The sequence below is a fragment of the Bombus bifarius genome, unplaced genomic scaffold (genome assembly GCF_011952205.1).
Source record: "Bombus bifarius isolate JDL3187 unplaced genomic scaffold, Bbif_JDL3187 scf7180000008036, whole genome shotgun sequence".
Lineage (NCBI taxonomy): Eukaryota > Metazoa > Arthropoda > Insecta > Hymenoptera > Apidae > Bombus > Bombus bifarius.
In genome coordinates, this window is record NW_022884406.1 from 47100 (window position 1) to 75055 (window position 27956).

General features: G+C 33.2%; 1 protein-coding gene across 1 annotated transcript; it reads right to left on the reverse strand.

Annotated features, from left to right (window-relative positions):
* Positions 1 to 2957: 2957 nt before the first annotated feature.
* Positions 2958 to 20501, reverse strand: LOC117207538 (5-hydroxytryptamine receptor 1-like; the record flags this gene model as incomplete). The annotated part of the gene is made up of 4 exons (XM_033447843.1): positions 20188 to 20501; positions 9525 to 9820; positions 7540 to 7783; positions 2958 to 3170 (listed from the first exon to the last, which is right to left on the reverse strand). Coding segments are annotated over exons 1-4 (882 nt in total), but the record flags the coding sequence as incomplete, so codon positions are not given.
* Positions 20502 to 27956: the final 7455 nt, after the last annotated feature.

Consider the following 27956-nt stretch of genomic DNA (forward strand, 5'->3'; position numbering starts at 1 on the left):
GCTTCGTATATTAAAACAAATATGCGAAGAAGGTTTAACAGCGCCGGCTAAAATTCTAATCCTCGGCAAGCTTCTTCGTATATAGTGACGAAAATCCTTTCGAAATTGTCAATAGATTACGCGATGTAAGAAGATTAAGTGTTTGCTGACGTTGTTCTTGAAATGCGATATTGTAGAACGTACTATACATATTCTAGAGGTATTATAGTTTGCGTTTGTATGTGTATGAAAGAGAATATTGAATATTGTATTGAGTAGAGCAAAAAGTTCGATCGTTTTGATCTTTGAAAGGAAAGAAATCTATCAACAGTTCTATCAACAATTCCACATTTTTCGTTATAGCTTTATTTCACAAAGAAAATCCCACTTAAATCATTTTATTCCAAAATATATCTTTTTATAACGTTCTTCGAAAGCTGTAATAATATTTTATCATTTGTCTTCCTTTCTCAGCGTTTTTTCTACAACAATATTTGATTTTTAATTTTTGCTTACATAAAATATAAATCTAATATAATGTTTGAGAAAATATTGAATAACACTCATTCGAAAAATATTAGTAGAACTTCTATTTAAAATTTCATTTTACAACTGCTTATTACATATTACAGGAAATCTATATCTACAGCATATTTTGTGCAATGTTACATCAACATTGTAGCTGTTCGGTTGATATAATCTTATGCTAAAGTATGGCAGTTACCATTTATCTATGATATAACGTAAAGTTACATTCATGACACACGGACAAGAAAGTTCAAGCACAATTTGTAATACTTAACCTTGACTGAAATTTAATAGTCTAACTTTATGAAACTCGTCATATCATGATTATAACATTACATATAAATTCTGTTTGTGAATACTCTGCATTCGTAATGAAAAAAAATTGAAAAACAAAAATTGAATTCATTTACATATCAAAATATTAATATGATCTAAATTTGAGATATGAAAGATATACAAATTATTTATTGCTTCTTCCTGCTATTTCAATTACATTTTTTTGATGTCAAAAAATATACAAAATTCAAACAAAATATCAAATGATTGTTATTGATATGCATGATTTCTCATTTTAATGTTACATTAAACGTTTTCTTAAAATATTCAAAATCTTTTTTGTTTATTAAAACATGAAAATTTGGGGACCATAGAACAATTTAATTTTCCATAAATGCACGAACACCCAATTATGATAAAAACTCCCTGAAACACTAAAAAAGATCTTTCTATCTCTTCTTAAATATCGATCTTGTATTTTCATCACTTTCGATCATCGACAACACTCTATCTACTGAAACAATGACACGAAGGCAATTCTCGACTGAGAGGAAACAATTTCGCGACATTCCCAATTCTCTCCTGGTTCACTAACTAGAATCAGATTCTCATGAAGGTCTGCATTGACGTTTCGTGGCCGGTGTATAAACTCGACAACTACGAAATCACGTTTGTTAAACAGTTTCAACGTGAAATGCGGACAATTTATCCGCGATGTTTTGCTTGCCGACGCGTATTGGTGCGGATTCGCGTAGAAAGTTTGCCTACCTAATTTGCGGCGGACGATCGCAAAATCGTCGCTCATTAAATCGTCGAGTGCGCGTGTGCGATTGTTACTCGGCTGTTACTGTCAGAAATTCGACCTTTTGTTTTTCGACACGTGCGATATTCCGGCTGAAAGCTCGACGAAATTGCGCGCGTTTTCCCTGGTTATTACGCTCGCGCGCGTTCCGATGACTGCGTAATCGCTATCGTGGAACACATCACAATACTCTTTTCTATAGAAAATGATAAAATTTTAAGATCGCAATATGTAGAAAGAACGACGGGAAGAGAAGCGAGGTAATCACAGCCACTTTTGATACTTTGGAAATCGTAAGAGCAAAGATAAGATTTTGTAGTGAATTGCGCAATCGAAGAGCTTTCATGAATATGATTTCTTATAGAATATGAAAAGTTTCTCGAAATATGCAATTTCTTTGATCATTGTATTTTTAGAATTTATAGACCTGTACAACTATATCTATCTTTAAATCACTAATTAAATACAGTGATTTCTCAGTAAATTTCTCAGATAATCAATATCAACTAGATAACTAATGAACCGATACTTTTAAAAACTGAAATATATGATCGAACACGAATTATCAAAAATTTTAACTCACACCATTACTAATTATCACTTTTCAAGACTTGCGCGTTTCACTACTTTTATAAATATGTGGCGGATCGGTATCAATAGGACGCCAACAGGTCGAGCCGCGGGTACCAACCGCCAACACTAGAGGGCTACGACGACAACGAGTCTGTCTAACTCGCTAGCGGTCGAATATACGAGCGATTGATATAAATACCGCACCTAGCGAGACTCCCTCTACGTCTAAGGCAGGGACTACCGGGCATAGCCTTACTGACGAGTCCACCGGTAGTCCCGGGACGAAACGCACAACTCTCTTTCCATCCGCCACAAATATTTCATGTTGATCTGATGTTTTCTCAACTTGTTAATCGAGGAAGATTGAATTCACTCGTCATTTAAATTCTCAACTTCTCGAATATAATTTGCTTGTAGATCTCCTATTCTATAATACTTTCTTACGGATCTTGTATGTTTCCTGTATCATATCATTTTTGCTAGATATAAATCACATTGTATTTACGTTTACAAATATTAAAATTAATTTGAAAATTAATTTTTATTGGTCACAAACTTCATGGGACGGCCCAGTTAACAGGTTAAATATCAACGTTTTTTAATCGAATGTAATTCCCTATTCTGTTGCAAATGGAACGATTCGTGCGTAAGCGTACGGCGAATCTATGGATTAAATTCGTCATCGAGGGTTCGAAGGCGAATTGGTCGGGTAAATGACTCAGTCAACGGTCGTGGCGTGGCCGCAAATAGGAGAAGAACAAGATGCGATCTATCAACTAGAATCAATTGGTCTACTTACCGTCGTTGAGGCGCTCGAACTTCGGTGCTGCTTCGTGGGCGGACTTCCATGGCTAGTCTGCACGTCGGTATTTAATTGACGATTCACAGCTGCTGGCTGATGTTGCTGCACCGTCGGCTCTATGTCGAGGTAGCAGTGCGCCTCCAAGTGGCTTTGCGCTCTCCGTTCTTCGAGAACTATTCTGCGCGCCGCACAGAATATCTTGTAATATACCTGGAATAGATATGGATCGTCTGAATGGCCTGCCACGTGAATGTAAAGTACGATAGAACTCCTATAGTCTGAATTAATAATAGAGTAATTGGAGATTTCGCGTAATTGAAAAAGTCGGCTTAATAATGAAAATTCATATAGCTGCAGAATATATTGCACTCGTAGCCACAAATAATTCAAGTTAAATAACCAACAAAATTTACTTAAGTTAATAACTAATATTGGGAATTAGTATACTTAAATCTTCAGCCTCAAAAATCCATCACTACAACTAAAAATATTGAAACCTCGAGTTTCAATACATAACAACACTGTGTTGATACAATCAATATCAACTGAGAGGTAGACCACGTTACCCAACAAGGTTAACAAAATTGTCGATCACAGGAAAATCTACCACGAAATCATTTACGGTAGTCTTATATATCAATCAAGCGAGGAATTCTACAATGCGTGCCTTTTTCAAACAAATTACCTCCGCGTAACATATATTGTCGTTTTATTCGTAACAAACACCACAGCGTCGCATTCTATTGCATTAATTAAAGTAGTGGATAGCAATAAAACTGTCGCATGCGTGGCAAACAGTAACGATGCTTTCTCAGTGTGGCAATTATTTAACTGCTATTATGTCAATTCACGTTAACGCTCGGCACCACGATCGCGATGATATGCACGATCGTTTATGCTCCGTAGCTGTTACGCCTGTGTTCCCGCCAATTATTTTCACGGAGCTTGCTTGCCACACGCTAAGCATCCAATCAATCGTGGCAATGGAACCGTCGAAAGTCAGTTCTCATTCTTAACCGCCGAAGATCAATACTCAGTCGATGAAAAATCGGGAGGTTAACGCCTACCTACTTGCTTTGATAGATATTCGCTCGGCTGTTTTATATTTGCGGCACTGTAGTATAATGGTTCGTTTAGTCCAAGCGAGAGAATGTCCGTTCTTCCTCCACTTCACTCATATTTATTAAAACGAAAGTATAAACGAGCATTCTTTTGCTGTTTGACGATTGTTCAGCGAATAGGAAATCAAACAATTTTTAAAACAATGATGCAATACCTGATTACTTAGTCAGAGGCACTGACTTCTCTTCCCTTAGATTACCAAATAAAGATAATCAAATATGTATGATATATCTTTTAGTGCGCGGCAGAATTTTAGTAATTAGCTTATGTGTGTCACGAGACGAAGAAGGTTGGAAATCGCTGGCATTGAGCATTCTTACGATATTGAGATACCTGATTTTCGATTTGGCTAGCAATCGCAAACGGCGAACGAATGCTCGTTTACAATTTCAACTTTTAATTTTGCTAAAGTGGAGAAGGAGCAAGTATTCTCTCGTTTGTTCTAAACGCACCAAAATGTTTCTTTTGCTGAATTCTGTGGTCTATCGAAGCGGCGAATGAAACGAGAGATTTACGTACATGTTTAGAATTCTTGAATTCACGGAGATTTTATTGACCAAAGTTTTATTTGTTTCACGCAATGAATGGCTGTTAGTTGTAACACGGGCGAGATACAATGCGTTCTACTACGAGGATTTACTGGATTTTGAACTAATCTCTACAAACATCGATACGTGTGTAGGCGTGTATCTGTAGATTAAATGTATTTGGACTGCAATCTATATAATTTGTAGTACCCGGAATTTACATATATGTGAAACAATACATCAGTAACAAATTTCAACACACTTCCTTTTATTTACTATTTATTCAATTAATTTTTCATTTAATTTCTTCTATTAGCTTGAATGTAACCAATGTTACCCTTACTAAGTTAAATTTTTCATTAAGAATTACGTAACTATTGTGCTGGAATTTGTTTCTCGTATTTACAACACGGAAATTTGTAAAATGATATTTTCGTTCCATAAATTGCTTCAGTAAATGTATTTTAATACTCGCGTATTCGTGCATTAAAAGATACACGAATTGAAATACAGATTAGATTACAGTATAGATTAATACACGTGTGTTTAAAGTTTTATACTGTCATGTATTACAAATTACATTTTGTAAGATTTCTATGATTTAATATTTTATTTTTTGTGTAGGTGCATAAACTTATTGTTTTCAAAATTCAGTGAGATTTGCCCTAAAATACAATGAATTGTTAAAAATCGGATATTGCATGTGTTACAACTTAATAATAAGAGAAAAAAGCTTGACCAATTTCCTTATAGCATATTTCGTTGATTTAATATTATCATTCTATTATGAATTTTGCCCAGCCAAGAAAATCAATTACTACAACGTCTACTGTCTACGAGTTAATTAAACTGAGATTGTAATTAAGGAGCGAAGAATCATGATAGATATAAATGTAAAACCGATACAACTATGAATTACGTAATACAGTCGATGGTACTTTCAATTAATTCAACGAAACATCGTGATTACGATCGACAAGCAAAGTGTTACTCGAGAAAACGCTAGGGGACCTATTTTATGGCGCTGAATAATTGCGTAATTCGCGCCATAATGAAAAGTTCAGTTTCCTCTTTAGGGAAATTATTAATGGCAAACTAATTAAAAACCAAACGGTATTATCTTTCAATCTTTGACATTTTGCAAATTAAATAGTGCCAATCTTACTTACTTGAATTTTACTTGATTTTATTAATGAAACTATAGCTGCAAACGCGACATTTTGCGTTTAATCATTTGTATTTTTGCAAATGAAATTATCAAACTGGCCAACAAGAATTAAATATTCTAATTGAAGCTAGTATAATATAGCGAGGAATTCAATTTAAAGAAGAATTTTTAACTATTGGTCTTTGATACTAAAAGATTCTGACAATTTATAAAACATTAAACTTAAATTATAAAGTATTATATGATTTGTAAAATACTTTATGAATTATAAGATTTCTTAATGCTTATTCTTTAACGGCAAAGAAAATAACAATATAAATAAAATAATAAAAGATATATACAATTTATAGCAAATATATATCTCTAATAATAATTTCTGCTTGCTTCTTTTACCAAGAAAGTATTACAAGTTACCAAGTTTTAATAGTTTCTAACAGAGGATGGAAGGGTTGATTTATGAGCAGCTCGATCGATTTAGAGTTAGCGCAAGTTAGAAATTATAATCATCACTCGCGCTGCTCTGTAGACAATCCACTTGGTAACGTAACACACTTTCTAACACATTAATCAAGCTTCATTAGATCGAAATAACTAACTTCGTTGTCAGCCGATATATCATCAACTCCCAATGACTCTCTAATCTCTATACATCGTCGACGTCTGAATTAATTTAATAAAGCTCGATAACTTATTACGTCGCTTAGAAGTGGGAATATCTCTGAAGCTTAAAATAATTAGCAAGGCTTCTTAATAATCCTTATTCACTATTAACTCGCTCCTTATTCTTTAAAGCAAAAAATCAATAATAAATTACTGAAGCCTCCTAATAATCATTCTTAACCATTAGCTCACTTGTTACTCTCTCCATTAACTTATTCGGTAATGAAAGAAAGAATAATCTGAGAATACGATAGAATCAAGTTCAGTGGCTAATTTAAATCTTTTGTAAATAATTGTCTTAATGCTCCGAAGCTTTCTAGTTTTCTCGGAGAATAATTGAAATTAGAACGCCTCGTGCTCAGAATCGGAGGACTCTTAAATTCGAATTTAAGAACGAACTTTTCCAGTTCCAGCGAATTTATTCTAAACTCGTAATTTAGAACACTTTAAAACCTACGACCGAGTAGAATTTTACAGTACCTTGCGTTTTGTAAGTGTAAAGATTTTCCATTTGAATATCAACATTTTAAGCACCCACTAAAAAAATCTCATTGTTTACTACATAGTATGCAGTGAATAGTTTTCATTACATTAGCATCGTTTATTAAAACTTTCAAAAATTAAATCTGCATTATAACAGTTGGCCCAAGTCCCATCTAATTCCCATCATTTTTTCATTTTTGAATGAGTTTTGAAGCAGAAAATCGTGAGATCAACGTTCAATTGTTAATTCATTATTTTTCTATAACTCTCGCAAGTAATTTCTACATTTACAATGTGTACTCTATTTTATGTTCAAACAATCCAAAATTATGATTAATCGTTTCATGACAACGTGGATCGATTATCATATTTCGTACTAAACAAGCACGTATTTCGATACTTATTAATGAGAAGGTACATACAGTAAGACTACAAAAATTATTGACACAACAATTAATCAATATACGTGTTAATTAATTAAGTCCAAATATATTAAATTTCATACTATTTCGTAATAATTTTATATGACTACACAAATGTGATACTATGCAAATGAAATGGAGAATAAGAGCATGTCTCAATACTTTTTGTAGTCTCTATAGATTCAACAATATCTTACTTGAATCATCACGAGCAGAGGTATGTAGAAGCTCCCAAGCGTAGCGTAAATTTGATAGAAGAAATTCTGGCAAACAACGCAATGAGACGGCCCACTCTCGGAGTAAGTATGCTCGTTTCCCATAATCAACAATGGTGGCAAACTGATACAGGCCGCTCCCAACCAAACAAGGCTGACGTAAACGATCATTCGTCGCGGTGTTCTTTTCACCCCGTACTTCAGCGGCTTCGTTATGGCACAGAACCTGCAACAGCGACACGAAAATCTGTATTCATATATTTTTCGGTTAATATAATACGAAAACACAGTCTAATTATGTAACCCCTTAACGTACAATTTTTTTTTATCTAACTAACAAAAATGCACAACTTTTGTTTTAGCAGAGTTGCTTTTTATCTACATATATAATATAATATATTTTTTTGTAATTCTAATGCTATACCTTACGTCTTTAAATATAATACGGTGCTAAACATAAGGCGGGAACTGAAAGAAAACAAATGCTTCCATAAATAAGCGAATATAAGAAGAGATTATAATGAATGAAAGGAAACTAGATTTTGACTAGATTCTCAATTTTTTATTCCGTTCGTGATTCGTAATTTCATTAGTATAAAAGATTACTTCAAAATTAACGATTTAAAAGCGGGATACAAATTTCTCTAGTATTTTTTTGTGCGTCTCACTCCATCATACTAATCAATCGACATGTGAAACTATTTACGCTTATTTTTAATCTCATAAAATGTTTTTATAAATACAAAATCGTGATTATCTTTATCAGTAGTAAGAATGTACGAAAGATGATTGGTTGGGTGTGCCCGTGTCTCACATGGACTTGTGTATTTTAGACATTTGGTTGTGTCAGTACTTCACACGGGCACAAACGTAAAGGGGTTAAATAAACCAAACCCCATTCTGCTGTTCATGGGACGTTTTGTTCTCGTGTCCCTTCCCTCATCTTCTTTACATGGTTTCTCTGAATTACATATCTCTTGTTACAAATTCGTATGTCAACTTGTACAAAGTGTAAAGAAAATACGTGTCACGGGGTTGCTAGATTATTCTCTACATTTCTCGTTCGATGAAAGCGTGCGTTAGAATGTAATACTTGGAATCAGAAGTCATGGTCTAGTTTAGTTCGTTCTTCGTAGCGATCGTTTATGTGATCGAATAGATTTGCTATTTTTATTGCATCCTTTGTTAAACTAAAAGTCGTGAAGCAAAAACATTTACTTCTTCTTGTTGAATGAAGATTCGTAATTTAAGAAAATTTGAAATATCGATTGTAATATGAATATTAGTAATTATATATATAAATTATCAGCTTAAATGGAAATGAAATTAGCGAATGTGAAGTTGAAAAATATGTATTACATATTCAGCAAGCGATAGATGCATTTGGAAACTTGTTAACCGAAATTAATTTTGAATATATATATATATCGCTGAAAGAAATATGAGATTGAAATTTTGTAGATGGCTGAGAGCTTTTCATTCGCGATATTAATATATTCTACCTGTCACGAAGAACGTCGTACTTCTGATGTCCTACTTTCGAACATTCTCTTCATGATATTGGACGTCTACAATGTGATTATATTATGAATTAAATAATCGACGACGATTTTATATTTTTTTGAGGAAAGAAAATGGATTTAATTTTAATATGGCCTTTAAAATCGTCCAAATGTTCCTTAAAATATTCAAATTTTAAATAAATCAGACAACTAATCAAAAATCTCACAGAATGTATAATAATCATTGGCATGTATTATCAATCGATTAAAGCAGCTGTAACAACCGTACGATGTCTTTTACTTCTTCTTTGTTGTTATAACTACATGAAGCGCCCCTATAACCCTATCAATTACAACAATCCCAAATTTGATTCTTCAATTACATGGTGTAATTCAATTTCACGAGACTCGATCAATCGCAAAACTCAATTTCCTACGAAATTTCTGGTCACGGAGGCTACTCACCGGTCCACGGAGATCATGCAGAGGTTCAGGATGCTGGCCGTGCAACTGAGCACGTCGAAGCTAACCCAAAGGTCGCACATAATTGCACCGAAGGACCAATTACCGGAGATCTCGTAGAGCAACGCCATCGGCATTACCAGAAGAGCGACGCAGAGATCGCTAACTGCAAGGCTAACCAGCAGATAGTTGCAAGGCCTTCGCAGCTTCCTAACGAGGAACACGGCAACGCAGACTAGAATGTTTCCAATCACAGTCCCAACTATGATGCTGCCAAGCACCAGGGCGATAAGTATTGCCTGCGAACAAACAAAAATACCATGTTATAAAATGGATTGATTTTCTAACGGAGAGCGTTGAATTAAGAAGTTCAAATTAGCTCCATGTCGATTCGTAATATTCGTAATCTGGATTATAATTTATCTTGGCAAAGACAGATTGTTTACTAATAGAATTTAATTTGAACTTTAATTTTAGTTACTTGTAACGGAATTGAATGTCTGCTTTTAAATCGCCGATAATCATTTTATCAGCAACGCTGTCATCGACACCACGTTCGCCAACGATATTTATTTATCAACACGTTAAAATCGCCGGCGATCATGTCATCGACATGTTGCCGACAATAGTTATTATACTTTCTTATTTTTTATGCACATTGCATGTATAGATAAGGATACATAATCCACGATAACATGTGGTGATAAGTATAATAATTGTCAACAAAAGACAATGTCGATGAAATGATTGTCAATAATTTAAAGGTAACCTGAATTTAATTAGGTCTTTAATTTTAATTTCAATTATTTGGACTGAGATATACTAGCTAATAGATTAAGAATCACAGTGGTACAAGTCAATTCATTATTATTATTTTGTCGTAAAACGATATTTTACGTATATTATGCAGTTATAAGAAACTTAATATAAAACTTTTTGAGATTATGAAAGTCCACATTATAAAAGAACCATCAAAATACCTCCAACAGATTGCTGTAACAATTGCACAGAAATCTGTTCACGAAATCAGTACCTAGAGGAGGAATGATAGTTTCAACACTGAAACTCAATACATCCGACATGGACATCGTAGAACACGACAGTGTAAATGTTGGAATCGGTAGATCTAATACACACCTAGATTGCTAGATTAGCAGATCTAGTACGACGACATCGGTCTCGCGAGACTCGATGACCAAGAACATAAGGACAGCAAATCTTGTACATTGAAATCGATATACAGTGTGTCCGGTTTAACTGAGAACTGAAAACAATTGAATATCTCGAGAAATATGAGGGATATGGAAAACTGTTTTGGATGAGAGCCGTAGAGTATAAAAGGACACAGATCGTTAGACTGCGGATTATTACGCATATATGGGAAATTTAAAAGTACGAAAATGTACAGGACAGGATATTGTAACATAAATTCATCTTGTTTCTATACATGTATTGTATATATTGTAACAAATATAAAAAGAGGACGAATGTATGTTACAATCATATAATATCATATGTTACAATCACATATACATATAACATGATATAAGAATGTATAAAACATACAGAATACCTACTTGTTACAGCATTTACTAGATAAAACGTGAAATAAATTTATTAATTGTGTTCATAAAAATGTATATTTGCATAAATATTCTTAGTCTACAAGTCTAATTTTGTGATAATGCTCAAATATCTTATGAAGATCGCTTATTATATTATATTTCTAAATATGGATCTACATTTTTTTATTGCATATTCCTAATATCGAGATATTTTCAAAACAATGACACACGTGCTTACACACGTAAGATTTTAAGATACGAATTTCCACAGACAGTCGAGTGCAGTCAGCATTATTCAATATACAAGTATATATGCAACACACATAATTTGCTCGGCGGGCATTGCATTAGGTCATTCTATAAGTAATGCAGCGTTGGTTTTCAGATTCCGAATGGAAATAAAAAATTAGCTGCCTACAATCGATCAGTGATAAATATTCCCGTACTTTTTATAATTCAATACCTTATGCCCCTATTAAGTTTTTGATTCCAACTTCTTAAAACTTCGATAGTAACAACTCCTATTGTTTTCAGCTGAACTCTTAGAAAAACCGCACTACTTATGGGATGACCCAATATATCATAGTACCACTAAAAAAATTTGTATGTGTAAGGGCGTAGATATAAGATAGCGCAATATGATATATCATAGGCAACTTCTAGAATATAGCACGCAATGGTCATAAGAGCGAAATTACCGGACTCAATAATCACTGATGACAAATAAATAAACATCAATGCTGGAATTATTTTTATGTGAACCGTACAAATGCATCCTACTATTTTTCACAATATGAATTTATCTGATTAAACCACTGTTGGTAAACATGCTTATTATTGCATTTATAATGAATAACGATTGATGGCTTGTTCCACTGTAGTATGAATATATGATATATAAGAAATTTTATTTTGGTTCGATACGGGGGTTCGATAGTAATCCCAATTACAAGATACCCTAATACGTTGAGCATGTAACACTAGTAAACAATAATTGTTTCCAGATACTACTTTTCACAACTAATTTCAACTTTTATCAATGGAAAGTCTAATATTAAAGCTAACAAATTTGCATTAAAATTTGTTTGAAATTATCGATGAAAAACTTTATAACGAAACTAACAATTGTTAATAACAAATTTCAGGACGAAGCATTTAATTTAATAACAAATTTTCCTTGAAGCACGAGAAGCTGAAATATCACAATTAAATACAAACTGTGAACTGAAATGTTTTAACAGCATAGTAACAAATAATTAATACATCAGGGACATTTAACAACAGGATAAAACGAAATTATAACCGTAATTAAACTGGCCACTGTGTAAAACGTACAGTTTAATTTAAAATAATCTTACAAACCGCAACACGATGCTCGCCACCTTTTATTTATATTTATCACGTGGCTTGGCATTTTTATCGCAAAAATCGTTGTTATAGTGGCCCGGTGTATGTATGTATCACTGGATTTCAACATTTCATGCTCGTTGGTATAAGCGAGTTCGGCGGCACGTACGAAAGATATTGGCATACCATTATATTTATTATAGCTACATTGCGGATATTTATGCAACTCCATATTTTTATGAATACGGTTGAAAGAGTAGGACCAAGGTAGAGATTAGTTCCACTAACCGAATGTTATAACAAGTACCATACTTGGATATTTTACATATCTGCATGCATTTTTGCATCTTTAATACGTTCGTCGAGGATCCGATTTTTATTTCCTACAATATTGTATACGAACAAATAATATTCATATAATACCCGTCTTTATATTGTGAAACTTTATAAAATAGAGTAAAAGAGGACAAAAGAACGCAAGAATTATTTATTCATTATCGATGCACAAATATTGAATGCACGTCAGCGTAATGAGCTACCCTACTTAGTTCCTACATTATTTAGCCGTTCGATATTAATCGGAACAAAAATGCTAAACATGTGCTTTTATCATGAAACATGGCCGCAAAAGTTTTGTAATGTGTAGTTTATATTATTCTAACTATTATTCCTCTACAATAATATTATTACAAAATTATAATTAATATTATTAGCGATATTGATTATGAAAGTCATTATGTGAAATTTTTTACTATTTATTAGTATCAGCATTTAAAAATGAAGAACAGAAGAATGATACCATTCACGCAAATTTGCAAACATTTACAACCTTTCCTTCCTGAAACAAAATTCTTGATTTCCAAAAATTTATAATACTCTTTACAAATTTACTATGTATATTTTCTATTTATTATCACGTTAAATATGCTAGATTTGTTGGTTCATTGTATCTAAACAATTTTCGTAATACAGACGATTAATAATATACATAATATACAATTATAAACTGAAAATAATTACAAAATTACAAATAAAATAAAGTTATCTACTTTCGCAATAACAAAAGAGAGAAGGTATAGAAATTTACTAAATTCGCGAAATTTTCAAGCACATCGACATGCTTGAAGTGTTTCAGTATCATTTCGGTGGAATATTTTATCGAAATGAAGAGGATGCTTTTGGTGTAAGCACGCGAGTAATTTATCCTCGAATTTGAGAGTCTGGGGAAAAACTCGATATATGTACGTTGTACACACGGCCAGCTATCGCTTTAAATCATTTCTATTAAATTTTTCAGTGCACCCAATTCATGGCTATATCTCAAAGTTAAACTTCATCGATATAAATTGGGTGTTTCGATGTTATAGTATTCGGCATGGATCGCATCCAAAATTAGGCTTTGCATTTCATTCGAGCGAAATCCCATAATCAGATCATGTAATTTACGAAACGCAGTCATCGATAGAAAGGGCATGCCTTAATCACGGCCGCGTTAATGACGCGATAAACCTCATCCCTTTCATCCTCTGATAATCTCTCAAATATCCAATCAGTTCGTTAAATGGAAAAAACGATTCAAAACTGAATGAGAGTTGTGCGAATTGAAAATTTTCCTTCAATCAGGTTACTTCGAAACAAAATGTGTCGAAACATAGGATTAACTTTTACATTCTTACATTTTTCGCTAAGCTTTTATATCAAAGCTAATGAAATTTTTTAAACCGAGTATACAGACTGTGTAGATTTATGTTTTTATTTTTAACTGTAGTTTATTATTTCATAAGTGAAAGACTTGAAGCTCTAGCGAAAACTTCTCTGTATTTCTAAGAAACGATCGATGAATCGAGTGTGACCGATGTATAATGTTTCTATAGAAATACAAGAATAGCTGAGGTATCAACAGATATTTCGAATCTAGAGAATGCTCACCAATGAAGAATAAAGGGAAAATAATATCTAGATTGAATTTCTATAGAAGTGATATTAAGCGAGGAAGTGAGTGGAGATTAAATTGCCAATTTTTATACGAATATATTTTGAAAAGTGTACTACTTAGAGAGAAATTTACTCATTAAATATTATAAAGAATTTATACTTTGGATATTTTATGTGTTTTTGTACATCACGCGCCTTTCATTCTCGAGTCTTAAAATTTCTCATAATCGCATAAAAATCCACAATCTAACTCTACAAACTATGTTTCATTACTTTGACATTAATCGTACTCAGAACAGCCGATGAATAATGTTGCAATCACAACACCTTTCAATAGAAAGATGACAAGGATTTCGAAAGAGTTTTATTGGCGCGATCGTGAGAAGCTGCTTATGAAGGATTTCTCCAAAGAATCGTCCTCTAAATTCATCGCTTTAAAGGCAAACTAATTACGAAGTTCACGAGGACAGTGACGCGAATTACGGAAGTTTTATCGAAATCCTTGGATTTCCCAACCGCATTGTAATGGAATTTTTGAACTATATTAAGGATGTATATTGGCTCGCTACACGAGAACTTCGGCCGCGTTATCTTTCGCCGGATTTTCAAAGAGAAAGCCGAAGTAAATACAGAAGTATATGGTTCACGAAAATATTTGAACGTTTAAATTCTCTGCGCAACAACTGTAATATAGAACATTATATATATTAAACATATTATCATAAGAATATTCCATTGCTTTAGGAGAAAAAGAGAAATCTCTTATAAGTATTAAAAATTGCTTAAATTAATTAATTTTTTAATTAAAGAATTATAAAGTGAATCATTTATGCTAAAATTAAAACATAGATATATATCTTTATTCCTTCCCAAAATCTGCACATGCATGCTGCTTAAATTATTATTTCAACTTACCACACATATTTAATTAATAATTAATTTAGAATTAATTAACATAACTTTATAACTTGTAATGTAACAATGATCGATAATGACTCATAAACTGACGCGACGTTAAATAAATAAAAAAGAGATAAAAAGAAACGTTTTGTACGGGGAAATGAAAGAAATCTACGATAACACGCTACCTTTGAATAAAATAACAGAAAAAGATAGAATGATTCGTTGCCCGACATAAAATCTAGCTTTCGAAATTTTTCTCGGGTTGAGACCCAGGAAAGATCCTTTGTCCTTGCATGTACTTGTTATTGCTTGCTTTCTGCGAATGCAAAGGAAGGAATTATTTACAGAAAATTCGATAAATCAAGCTGATTATGCTTACGTTAGGTATTTGAACGGTTCTTTGAAGACAAAGAATTTGTAATAAGATATTTCACGGTATAAGCTTTGCTTTGTAATACGCAAAGTGAAATACGTAGAAGATATTGCAAACTGAATGATGGAAGATAATATTCATACACTACTAACAAGATAAATACAGACTAACAAGCTAGCTTGTCAGCTATGAAATTCGTTATTTTGTACTTTCGTTCGCTGTTTCTTTGAAGTGATAGGAGAAAGTCTAATAAAATATAAATGCTGATTTCATAACGAAAAAAAATTGCAGATTGCTCCGGGAAAGAAACGCGATCGCACGAAGAATACTCTAGATCTGCACAGTAGGATAAATAAGAAACATAGAATGAAATTCTTTTCATATGAAATTTCATGTTTTGGGAAACTGAATTTGAAAGTTTCTTAAATAGTTGGTTGAGCCTTTCAATTTCTTGGGACTGTTACATTGCTACCAGATTAATTCTGGTCCTAATTACATCGACAACGACCATAACAATTCTATGATAAAGAGTAAAAGAAAAATATTTCCACGGAATTCTGTGATATCATATGAGGGCAAAATGAAATTCATTCCATCAAATAAAATCCAAAGTTGTAGGATATTAGTGCTGAGTACAAATTTATTTAATTTTATGTATGTTTATGAACTTAATTATATAAATGGAACATAGATAGAGACCTATCATATTCACAAAATATTATATCAGGCACTTTACTCTAAATATTATATATATTTGCATATTATATTCACTTCACATATTTTTGCGTCTTTAAATTTTCCATAAATGTATAAACATCCGCTTATACAACAGTTATAAATATTACACAACATCACAAATATTATACACTCTTTTGTACTTTCGAAGCATTTATTTCACAAAAAACTACAAACCGATGTGGGAGGACAGTTAGACGTGTTATGTATATTGATGACGAGACTGGATATTGAATGTAGTCAAATATATTTAACCTGTTTGTGGTACAGAGTTCGTCGTTGTTCGCTAAATGTTGCTCGTTATGCGTATACACGGTAACTCATTAACTGATTACCGATTGACTGATAACTGATCGATTCGTGATTGGCTACTGATTCGCTACTGACTCCTCCAAAGACTCCTTGTCTTAACGATCGTGTTCGGTTATTTATACTGGTCGGGGGAGTACCGGAAAGTTTAAATTCAACTTCGATTGACGGTTGCATGTAGCGGCGACATTGTTTTGCCTGGAGTTTGTTTGTCGCTACGTCTGGTATGTCACGACGGTGTCAATGTCCCAAGGCGAAACAACAACATGAGTCGCTCTGGATTCGCATCGTCCTCTGACTCATATGCCGCTACACCGATTAAAATAAAAAACATCCTAAAATTTCAGGAACAAATGAACCACAAAAATATTCTATGAATGATTATCCGATCCACGATGATCCAACCGAATAAATTATCCTGTATGGTTATCCAAAATACTCGGATTCTACCGTCTGCGCGACTTTGTGAAACGATATTTAAATCAATTTCTCTATATATTTTTACCGACACTTTGTCCCAGGAAGATAAAACTCCGACATTTTATACCTGTTACTATTACATTTCGCCGAAACGGCGCGGCAATGGAACAAGGATTATTTATGCAGTTATTCGCGAGTTTATCTAGACTCGCTAATAAAAGGACCGCCATTTCCTTCGTCCTCTCCATCGTCTACGTGGACTAAGCTAATTATATACTTATCGTTAACTGCACAGTTCTCGAACTTCCAACCGCAAGAACTTTACCGTACGACATACCACCCTCGACAACGCTTTATTGCAAACATACCCGACATAATTATTCATGATCTTTACGTTAATCTTGCGCCAATGATCTTCCTTCGATATCCGCCCTGTCGAAGGTATGAGAAACTTAAATGGATTTTCGTATAATCTCGTGGGATCAAGGTGATACCAGTTCGCGGCCACACGAAAGCTACTTATACGTATAGTCTACTACATTCTTCGAATAGCATGGAGGAGAATAAAGTTTAAGAAGTCGATAAAAGGAAATTTAATTAACTGGTGACCAAGTATAATGATTATGTGGGTATATACAGGATGTTCCAGGACTTAATAGGCAAACTTTGTTACTATCAGAGTATAAAAAATGTTATATACTTGAACATATACCATTTAAATGTTCATTAAAAAATTATAATTCAAATAATAAACATGATGAAATATTAACATACTTGCAGTTATTGTGTTATGGGAAAGAACAGAACAGATTTATAATCAACACAATCATTACCTGTCAATACTCCCGTGGAAGCAACTGCGGTAAAAAACTGGATTTATCATCCCAGGAAGCTTATTTTGATTTTGCTTCATCTCAATGAATTAACCACGTTATTATTTGTTAATACTTGCAAAAATCATAAAAACTGCATAAATTACCGCAATTCATGAAGCTATACGCGTATATAATTATCAATTCTTAATTCGTTAAAATTAAGAAATGAAGAACACTTCAACATATAAATTCAACAAAGTTTCCAACCTAGTATATGTAAATGTAACGAAGACGAAACGTCCGGCCCTAATTTCATATCATACCAAACGTAGTTTCAGTCTATTTCGTAGACCCCAAAATTTTGCCGAAATTAACTCCACAAATTTAACAAACATTCTCGTCAAACCACGTAACACGAAACGCAAACGAGACCGTCCCCTACAGAACCACAAAGTGGTCCATTAATTACTTTCCGCTGCCCTCTACACCCCTAATCCTAAATTTACCAAACACGAGAAAAAAGAAAATATCATTCGACATACCTTAATTGTTCCCAAGTTCGCGTTAATGACCTAACTGCGTGCGCAGACAAACATTAAGGCCGGTTCTGTTGTGCCACGACACAATGAAGACCTACATATCTACAGGGAAAGTTAGGTAATCATCAGATCAGTTTCACCGTTGTTAAAGTTTGGTATTAGGCCAGATTTATGACACGGCCAAGAAGGCTTGCCATTTATAGAGAAGCATGGTAGCTTTACCATCATCTACATTACATGTATTACTTAGATTGCATGTGACCACAGTAGTAATTTCACTATCTGTGATAGTAGCGACATATATTTTTCATACACGCTGCAGTATGTGAATCATTTAACACAATTAAGAATATGAACCCTTTAACACAATTAAGAATATGAACCCTTTAACACAATTAAAGATGTGAATCATTCCATAGGGTAAGTGATCGAAAATGTCGTAAATAGTCTTTCAGTTCTATATCGTTTCATTCAGGCGTGTAGCAAATTTATCGTTTATACACGAGACCTTCTGATACATGAGTGTCCGCCTGGATGGGAAGATCCAGCTGCGTGTAGAAAAGTGATGTACGCTTAAAGATTGACTTTACGGTTTACGTTTTACGAAACTACTGTTCACAATACAGTCAAGAAGAAAAATAAGCAAATAGGTAGTGGAAATGAGATATATATAATATATACAGTAATATATATAATATATAATAATATATAATAATAAGATTATATTATGACTCGTTTATACGAATAATTTAAATTATTTACTAAATAATCTATGTACTATAAAGATGAGTAGCGGTTCATGGATTTTACATTTAGCGTGCTGCGTGTTACATGCACATATAATCATAAATTTAATTAAATTGGTTCAACCATTTTGATGTTGTGTGTAGAGCAGCTTGTTTGATTTGGTCTGAACGCTAGTCAAATTAAGAATAGCCCCCTCCCTCCAAGTGTCTTTATTTGAATTTTTTCTTCGAAAGATCGCGTAGAAAATGATTTTGTCTGAATAAAGAATCCTCGGAATTCATTTTTAAGGATTGATATACTCGTGTATGAAATCACGATTTGAACTAAATCAACAGAGTGAAAAAAAAACCTTTAAAAATTCACAGCAGTCACAGAAACGAGTAGGTCGTGATGTGACTAGCGCGGAAATATTTACGTAGTACAATGTAGTACAAATGTAGAACATTTCAACCGAAGAAAAAATGTGTGGGATGGTGAGAGAGGATATTAACGGCTATACTGATACAATGGACAGCGATAGATTTACGTCTAGTCTAAAAGCGATTTTCAAATATTGTGTTCACGTCTGACGAGTAGAAAGCAAACTGCGAACCGGCTGCAGTTATTGATGCACGGTTCGTTTGTTCAAAGAGTCAACTCACCTGACAGTGGGCCGCGCAGAAATAACAGCGCAAAACAAAAATTATAATATCGGCGACTCATAAAACATTTCAGCGTGCTGCAGCGCGGTAACATATGTTGAGTAGCCACCTCTGATACGCAATAAGTAAGGCAGTATATAACATTATTTTGGTCAAACTTCATCGATACCTACTTCCACTATCTGACCACTTATTTTTATTTCCAAGTGTATGTCGCTACGCGTCCGAAACGATAAAAATCCTTCTGCGACTGTTTAGATACTCGTTAAGAGTTAATCTCAAAGTTTCGAGTAGTCCATGGACGAAGTATCGCAAACCATTGCTCTATCAATCTTACCTGCGTGACCGTGTAGGGCGAATTTTTGCCTGGGAATCCTCGGAGGAATCCGTCGGTGTCTCGTGTAGCGACAGTGGTCAGGTTCAGAAGCAGGGTGCTTTCCGTGGTTATTGCGTCCTTCCCCTCCATACGAGCCTAGTCGGCAGTCCGGAGCATCCGAAGCGCCCCCCTTGTCGACGGCTACGTCATGCTCCTTCTCTCCTCTCGACCATGGGATTCCAGGCAGGCTCGGGCCGTGCATGAGAATCTTCACTCGATTCCACGATTCCACGACCTACCCCAACCGTTCGTCGTTACCGCTCGCACGGTCCGGTCTTCGTGGCTCTGAAATCGTTGTTTACTGGTTAGCCATCAGCGGATTATTGAGATGTATGCACAGTGACAAAGGAGATATTACTCTATATCGCTTATCGTCACGCGTCTTGTTTCATTGTCATTTGTATAATGTATAGTCAAACAAGATAATGTATTATTTAAATAATCATTTTTCGAATATATTGTTTAAACCATATCCAAGCTTGCTATTAATTTCTAAGATTATAGCGCGACGATTGACATTTTTCGATGTGGGATAATATGAAACACCTAATTTTAAAAGCTTTTGGCTGAAACGTGGCAAAATTAATAGATATTTGTATGTTGATAGTTAATTGTGCAAAAATTTAAATGCCTTGTAGTCATGATAAAGGATGTATGAAAAGTCAAATGCGACGTGTTAAAAAAAAACAATACCTACAATGGAAGATCTAAAAAATTTGTAAAGGAATCCCGAAAACTTTATTTCTAATATGAAAGATGAATATCTATTTAAATAAACGACGAATAAACAAATATCCTTCATTCTTTCGACTTGTATTAATGTCCCTCGTTTTCTATGTATTGAGCACGTGAATGATGCACCTGAAGCACATTCTCTGTGATCCCAATAAAAATGGCGAATATATTGAACCCGCTTTCATTATTATTGTCTCTTTTGTAGGTGTCGTCACAAAATAAATATAATTCTGTATCATTATCATCAGTTGTAGTATCGTGAACATGTTCCATATTACGTACACTCAACGTATTCCATATTGGGCACATATGTACTTCAACAGAAAAATAATAATCATACTAAGAAGAAAATAAAGTTAACGGGAAATTTCTTTTGGATATTCAAAAACAAATATGTTTAACGATTAATTATGCGAAAGTAGCATTTTTTAATTTGACATTACTAAAAAATCTCACTATTCAATTCGCCTCTCAAAGACTTTTGTACACTTTCAAACACAACAGTCAATTGCATCCAACGACAGATTTTCGAGTAAAGCTCAGATTTGAATATATCTTTATATTACCTTGAATATATCTTTTGCTTTTCTCGAAATACTTTACGTTGTTGCCGCTTAATTGTGTGTTACTTGCCGGGATATTGTAGTGTTTCATATTGGGTACAGTTAACCTGCTGCAAAAGTCTTTGTCGATATTACAAAACAGCAAAAGAGCTGGAGAATATATCGATTTGAATGGCTGTACTGATTATATGAATCCAGTTGAAAAGGATTCATTTTCACACATGCGACACCTTTGGTCAATTCACGCGCTTATCTTTATGATCATATAATGATCGAATTTATCAGAAAGAACCAATCAGACCCGCATTCCTTTGCCTAGCCATCTTCTCATCAGCGCACGGTACAGGTGTAATAGAGTAGTTCGGTAGACACGTGAAACATGGGGGTACCAAGATGGTGTATATACTACTGTTCTTGGGTGAGACGAGTAATTGAAATTGGGTTGCAGACTGGATTGGAATTTCGAATGTCTGTGGGTTTGCTCTGGTAAAACCGGTGTATACTACTTGGGAAGTTCAAATTGCTTCGAAAGGGCTGATGTTCATGGGAAAACTTGGAAATAATGAGTATGTTACGACGCAATGAAAATTTACAAGGATAAATATACGAAAATGTCTGTTTGCCTATATACAACAGAGAATTAATTGTAATTTGTAATGAAAAATTTTAATTAATCAAATCTTGTTTAGTTGTGTACATTGTGCAGCAGCATTCAATATTTTCAATAAATAATAGTTTAATAACCGTAGTGTAAATAATTGTGTCAATATGTAATAATTCATAAGAATTTAATTTGTGATATGGGAGAGTAAAATCATGTAATGCACATATTACAATGCAAGGTAAAATAAATTATCGGTTAATAGAATATCTCACTAAATTTGTTTAAAATAAACATATTTCTATAATTTTGAGGATGTTTATGTCCACAGTCAAAAAATAGATATACCTTGAATATTATTACCTTTACAATTTTCATGCAACGAGCAATATGGCAATATTTAAATGTAATTTCAAACTAAATTTAGATTCGAGCGATTAATTTCTAGAATAATTTATACCCGTTATATTTTTTCTTTATTGGGCTTCAAATTGTACAAACAGGAAAATTGGAGAAGCAACGCGAGCTCAATTAATCCCTGAGTTTAGGTAACTAAGATTTTAATTGCTTTATCACTGCTATCATTAAGACGCTTCCCCAGTCCGGAAATACATTGCACGAAATATAAATTAAGCAGAGATACGAAATTAATAAACCATACAACCACATTGACTCGAACGTTTGCGTTGTCGTTCAAATTATTCGGATTCTTGAAATTATTCGATATTACGTGCTGTATTCCTGGCAGCCACTTGATGAGAATAGTTTTGTACGGCCATTTCGCGGAAGAAAAATATTTTTACAACACTGAGCAAGACAATAGTAGAACGTAGAAGTAAGCATGCAGATAAAAACGTAAATGGAAATAAAAATGAAAATTATTTCAGAAGAATTAAATTCGTTATTCAGTGAATCGATTTAACGAAGTTTAATACATTTAATTGGAATTATCAGGAAATACATAAATGGATACTTTACATGTCCATATCTTTAATTATCATTTCATTTATATTTTAATCAAAGAGCATTTATTTTAATTCACGCGCTTTTCCTAACCATTTAGAAATTAATCGTGTTCACTTACAACTAGGAGGTCCTTTGCTTGGATGACTGAGGCTAGATACACGATTACAAAGAACTAAAAATGAAATTCAACTGTATAAAATCTCTAAATAATATGAAGAAGATATAGCAATCACAGTAGAATCCCTTGACTTTGAGGTCACTGCGGTTCTGGAACCTCAAGTGCGATTAATGGTGAACATGCTATACTTCGTATCTTCCTCGTATACGTATATTTGTATCCTGTTTCCTGAATTCCATCATGTCACAACATACGTACATTTCATTGAAGTTGTTACGATTAGATCGCTAGGAAGTAATAACTGAATCGTAGCTTCTGTCGGTGAAATTCAATACTGTATGTGTATATACATAGTTCGAAGTAGTGTTCGCCGTGCTTCAGTGGTTAGAATAACTTAACAGGCTAAATAGTCAGGATTCTGCGTTATTTGGGTTACTTTTTAGATTTTATATTTTATACGTTCCTAAGTACGTACTTGTTCCGAAGCAATTAGAGCAATCGCAATTGCCAGAATAATTTTTTACATTTTATAAGCATTTTAGTTTTGTAATTAGCAAATAAAGTATTGTAGTTATCAAATATTATGATATTTATTATTATTATACTATTATTATTATATTGGTATAACAACTATTTATTTAGTTAACAATAGACTCTAAACAATTGTTACTAATTACTAAGCAATTGATACAATAGTAAATAACAGCAATAACAATAATAATTATGAATGAGATCTATTTTTCCAATAATTATATAATATATGAATCGTATCATGTTCTTTTCAGGATGAGATAGAAATTATTCAAGTCTTATCTACTTGAGTTCCGAAGGATTCTCAATGAAATTTCGAAGATTTCAAAGTAACAACTTGCAGGAAGAAATATGAATACGCGTATCAGAAACTTTGCGATGGACGATTGCATTGCAAGTTCTACCGGGTGTAACTCAGTTTGCCGATATTTCACATTTCCACGATGGAAAGTTTAGAACCATTGGCGTTTTCCAAGACCTTTCACATTTCTTTGTTACGATATAAAATACGTGGTAACAAATGTTTTAAATAACGGAGATTCTAACTTTATGAACTAATAATTTAATCGATTATTTTACAATAAGAATTCACAATATTTTGCAGATAAGATTTTTTAAACAATCGGTGATAATGTATTCGAAGCCTCTTATAAGCAATATCATAATAACGTTTTATTATGCAAATATATTTTATTCACTACTACTATTCAAATTATTCTAAAAGTATTCCATGAATAATAAATCTGAAGACATCCTAGCTATCTCTACTTTTTTCTACTTTATTATTGACTGGAATCTTTTTTATAAATTTAATACTAGAACAATTTAATCGACTATACTATATATCTACTCTACTACTTTAGCTGCATATCATGTAAAACAAATTATAAAATATAATCGGCAGATTATTCTTTCCATTATTTTGATTACATATTGATTTTACTGTAAACAGCTACATTGACTGTTCAGAAATTTTCCAGCGTTTTAAGCTCAATGCTCCATCTAGGGCTTTCAGGAAGTTACCATTATTCTACACATCTCTGTATAGCACTAATTATGCGTCTAATAGCTGTATGAATTATATCTGAAAACACATCAACTTACTGGCCTATATACTTGAATATTTTTGCGAATCACTGTTCATATTTACGAAATATGTCAGAAACGTTGTACGTAATTAATTTCTATTCCAGCATCATATGTGATTTACTATTAGTTCTTGATTATTTATTCACTTATATTTATCGATCTTTGTCTGTACAAAGGATGTTACCCGTACAGTAAATATAAATAAATAAACATATTGATTTGTTGCAATTACATCAATTTGACATCAAGACATAAAAGCACTCCTTATCAACAAGATATTTTTCACTAAATACAAAATTTTCTATATCCATTCTCACGTACTGGAATTATTGATAATTGAAAATAATAATAAAAGACATGTATTGGACTTTTGAAAGGGCACCTTGATCTGTCAAGAGTTAAAAATTACATTGCTTCTAAACGTTTCGCAGTGTATTATATACATCAAAACAAAAGTATGCGAATTAAGTGCTCGTTAAGTTATTTAAACGTCACGTAATTGTGCAAATTATGGTATTTTTAGCCAGCTATCCATTACATTGGAAGACGAGGCGAAGTTCGACTAGGTTCCTTTGTTTAATCGGACCTTAAGTCGACCGGTGGTCCGAGAGATTCTCTGTGGAATCGTGGGTGTTACGCTACATTGGTCTCATTAATTCGGGAACATCCTGATAGTTAAGCTCGATCGAGGTCCGCTCGACCTTAAATTTATCTCCAATTTAAAGGATACTCCCAACAGTGAATTTCGTAATGGCGGTAGCCAGCCGCTATTTTCACTAAATGGGGGGAACGTGCATTGAAAACCTGACACCGACGAGATTCATGTGAAACAGAAATATATCACCGTATATTTCCCCTGGGTACTGATTAGGTTGAACTATTTGCTATCTAATGTTTCAAAAGTTAGCAGGGAAAATCCTCTGTTACGAGATGGGATGATTGAGTTGAAATATTTTTCTGTTTCATTTTTTCTTTCCCTGTTGATGGATATAACAAAGACGCTCTATTATTTGGATTGAAGAGGCATAATTTGTTGACGATTTGAGTGATTCTAAGCTATAGTTTACGACGTAAAGTAATAAGTTGATTAATTATGAAACTGGAGGAAATACTAATTGTACTCCTTTAGTTCCATAATTTGAATTTCTATTTAATCACACATTTTAACTCTTTTTTTGTTGTTTCTCAAAAAATTGTGATTTAAGTTTATTGTTGTAAGGAATTTGTTATAATTTTTCAAATTTCGAAAACGTATCATAGCAAAGTGTAAAATTATAATGTAATTAATCATGAAGCTAAAGAAACTGGTACTTGTGCTTTATAATTAATTAAAACGTATATGGTCTAGAATAATGGTAAATTTCTTCTCATAAATTTGGTTTTTAATTACAATGTTGATGAGATGAGGTATCAAAATACATAATTTAGCACAGTCTCCTCAAACTAGATATTTTGTTACTCGTATCACTTTTCTTTTTGACCAAACTAAATGAGATTACAATTACCCACTCTTGACCTATTTTATATATTTAATCGATAAAATGTCTCTTATAATATTATTAGAACGTTACTTCTTAACAATGATTAATGCGCGTTAATGCAGCTTGAAACAAAGACCGGACGTTGTAAGTTTCCAGCGAACAAAAGGTAAAATATAATTACCATCTTAGAAGCTTGTTAAATTCTGACCTATTCATGATCCACGGGTAAATCTTCGGGTAGTAGATTCTTTTGTTATTCCATCATCACTGTTGAAGTTGTTATATATAGTTCGGAAGGCGTATAGTCTCATACGATTAATGGTTGCTTGGCTATTCAAATTTCTTCACGTCTTTAAAGACAAAATAGTACGCGAAAAAAAATTTTTTTTCAGAGAATAATACACTTTTTAGATGATAATCCTTGATGGATAGCAAGGAGGAACGAGCAAATCATATTAATAAGTTACACAAAACTGTTATTTTAATATGTTTGATATATTTTGTTCGCCAGATATCTAATTGGTTTATCGACTATGATCATTGGCATATTCTTTATTCTAAAGTTTTGTGTATGAAATATTTATCAATCACGGTTCAGTTAGCTTAATAAGCATAGTAATTCCAAACATAATATTCGTTTCCATGAAACTATATGCAGAATGAGAATAATCTGCTCTCTCAGGATACATTGTTAAACAGTTGATATAATTCCTTAACATATCTGCTGCTACAAAGTATATATACGAATATATACTAGAAATATAAAGGATTAAAAGCCGCAATCTATTTCGAGAAAACCGGATGCACATATCGTGAACGATTCTCTGTCTTCAAAGTGCATACCTTCATTTGAAAATTTCAATATGCGTAATTTATGTCATAATGAGCGTACGTGTACAAGAGAATTGTAATAATTTGACGAAATCGGCTGAAACTTGATAGAATTCCATTCAAAATCAGATCATATAGTAAAATCTCGTTTCACGCTCCGTAATTACGCTTCATAATCGTTTTGTGCATTAGCGTTATAATTAGATGTTAAAACGAGCTCGTCGAAACAACAACGTTACGTTTTCGATTGGACGACGAATTAACTGTCGAATACGAAATCTCAAGAGCACCGGCGTTAATTGACCGTGAGACACAAGGGTTATTCAAAACGTTTCTGTAATATGTCGATGCGAATAACACACACGGGAAAGGTTTCCCTTTTTTTTTCTATGAAGAAATAGTAGAATCTCTATTCACAGGTTTCAATTTGTATCGACAGAATTTGCGATCCATGATATTTTTCTCTTCTCAAGCCCTCGATACACGTTTCATATCGTTGATTTGAACAGCTTTGTGAAACGAATTTTAGAAAAATTGTTTGCCACGGGAAATTGTTACAGTGATACCTATGTTTGATGAAGTTCTGTGCTTTTAGGTTCTAATCGATACTGTAATCGTTTAAGAACACTTTGATCTCAAGTTCGTTCATTTGCAAGCATAAAAGAATTTAAAATCTTCTGTTAGCGGTATTGGTCGTTGGAAAAATGTTATCTTTTAATGTTACAAAGGCTCCAAGAAAATGTTTCATGATTTCGATACTTTGAATGCGAGCTAAATTCCAATTGGTTTTTAAAATTTGTGCAAGGAGGATTAGC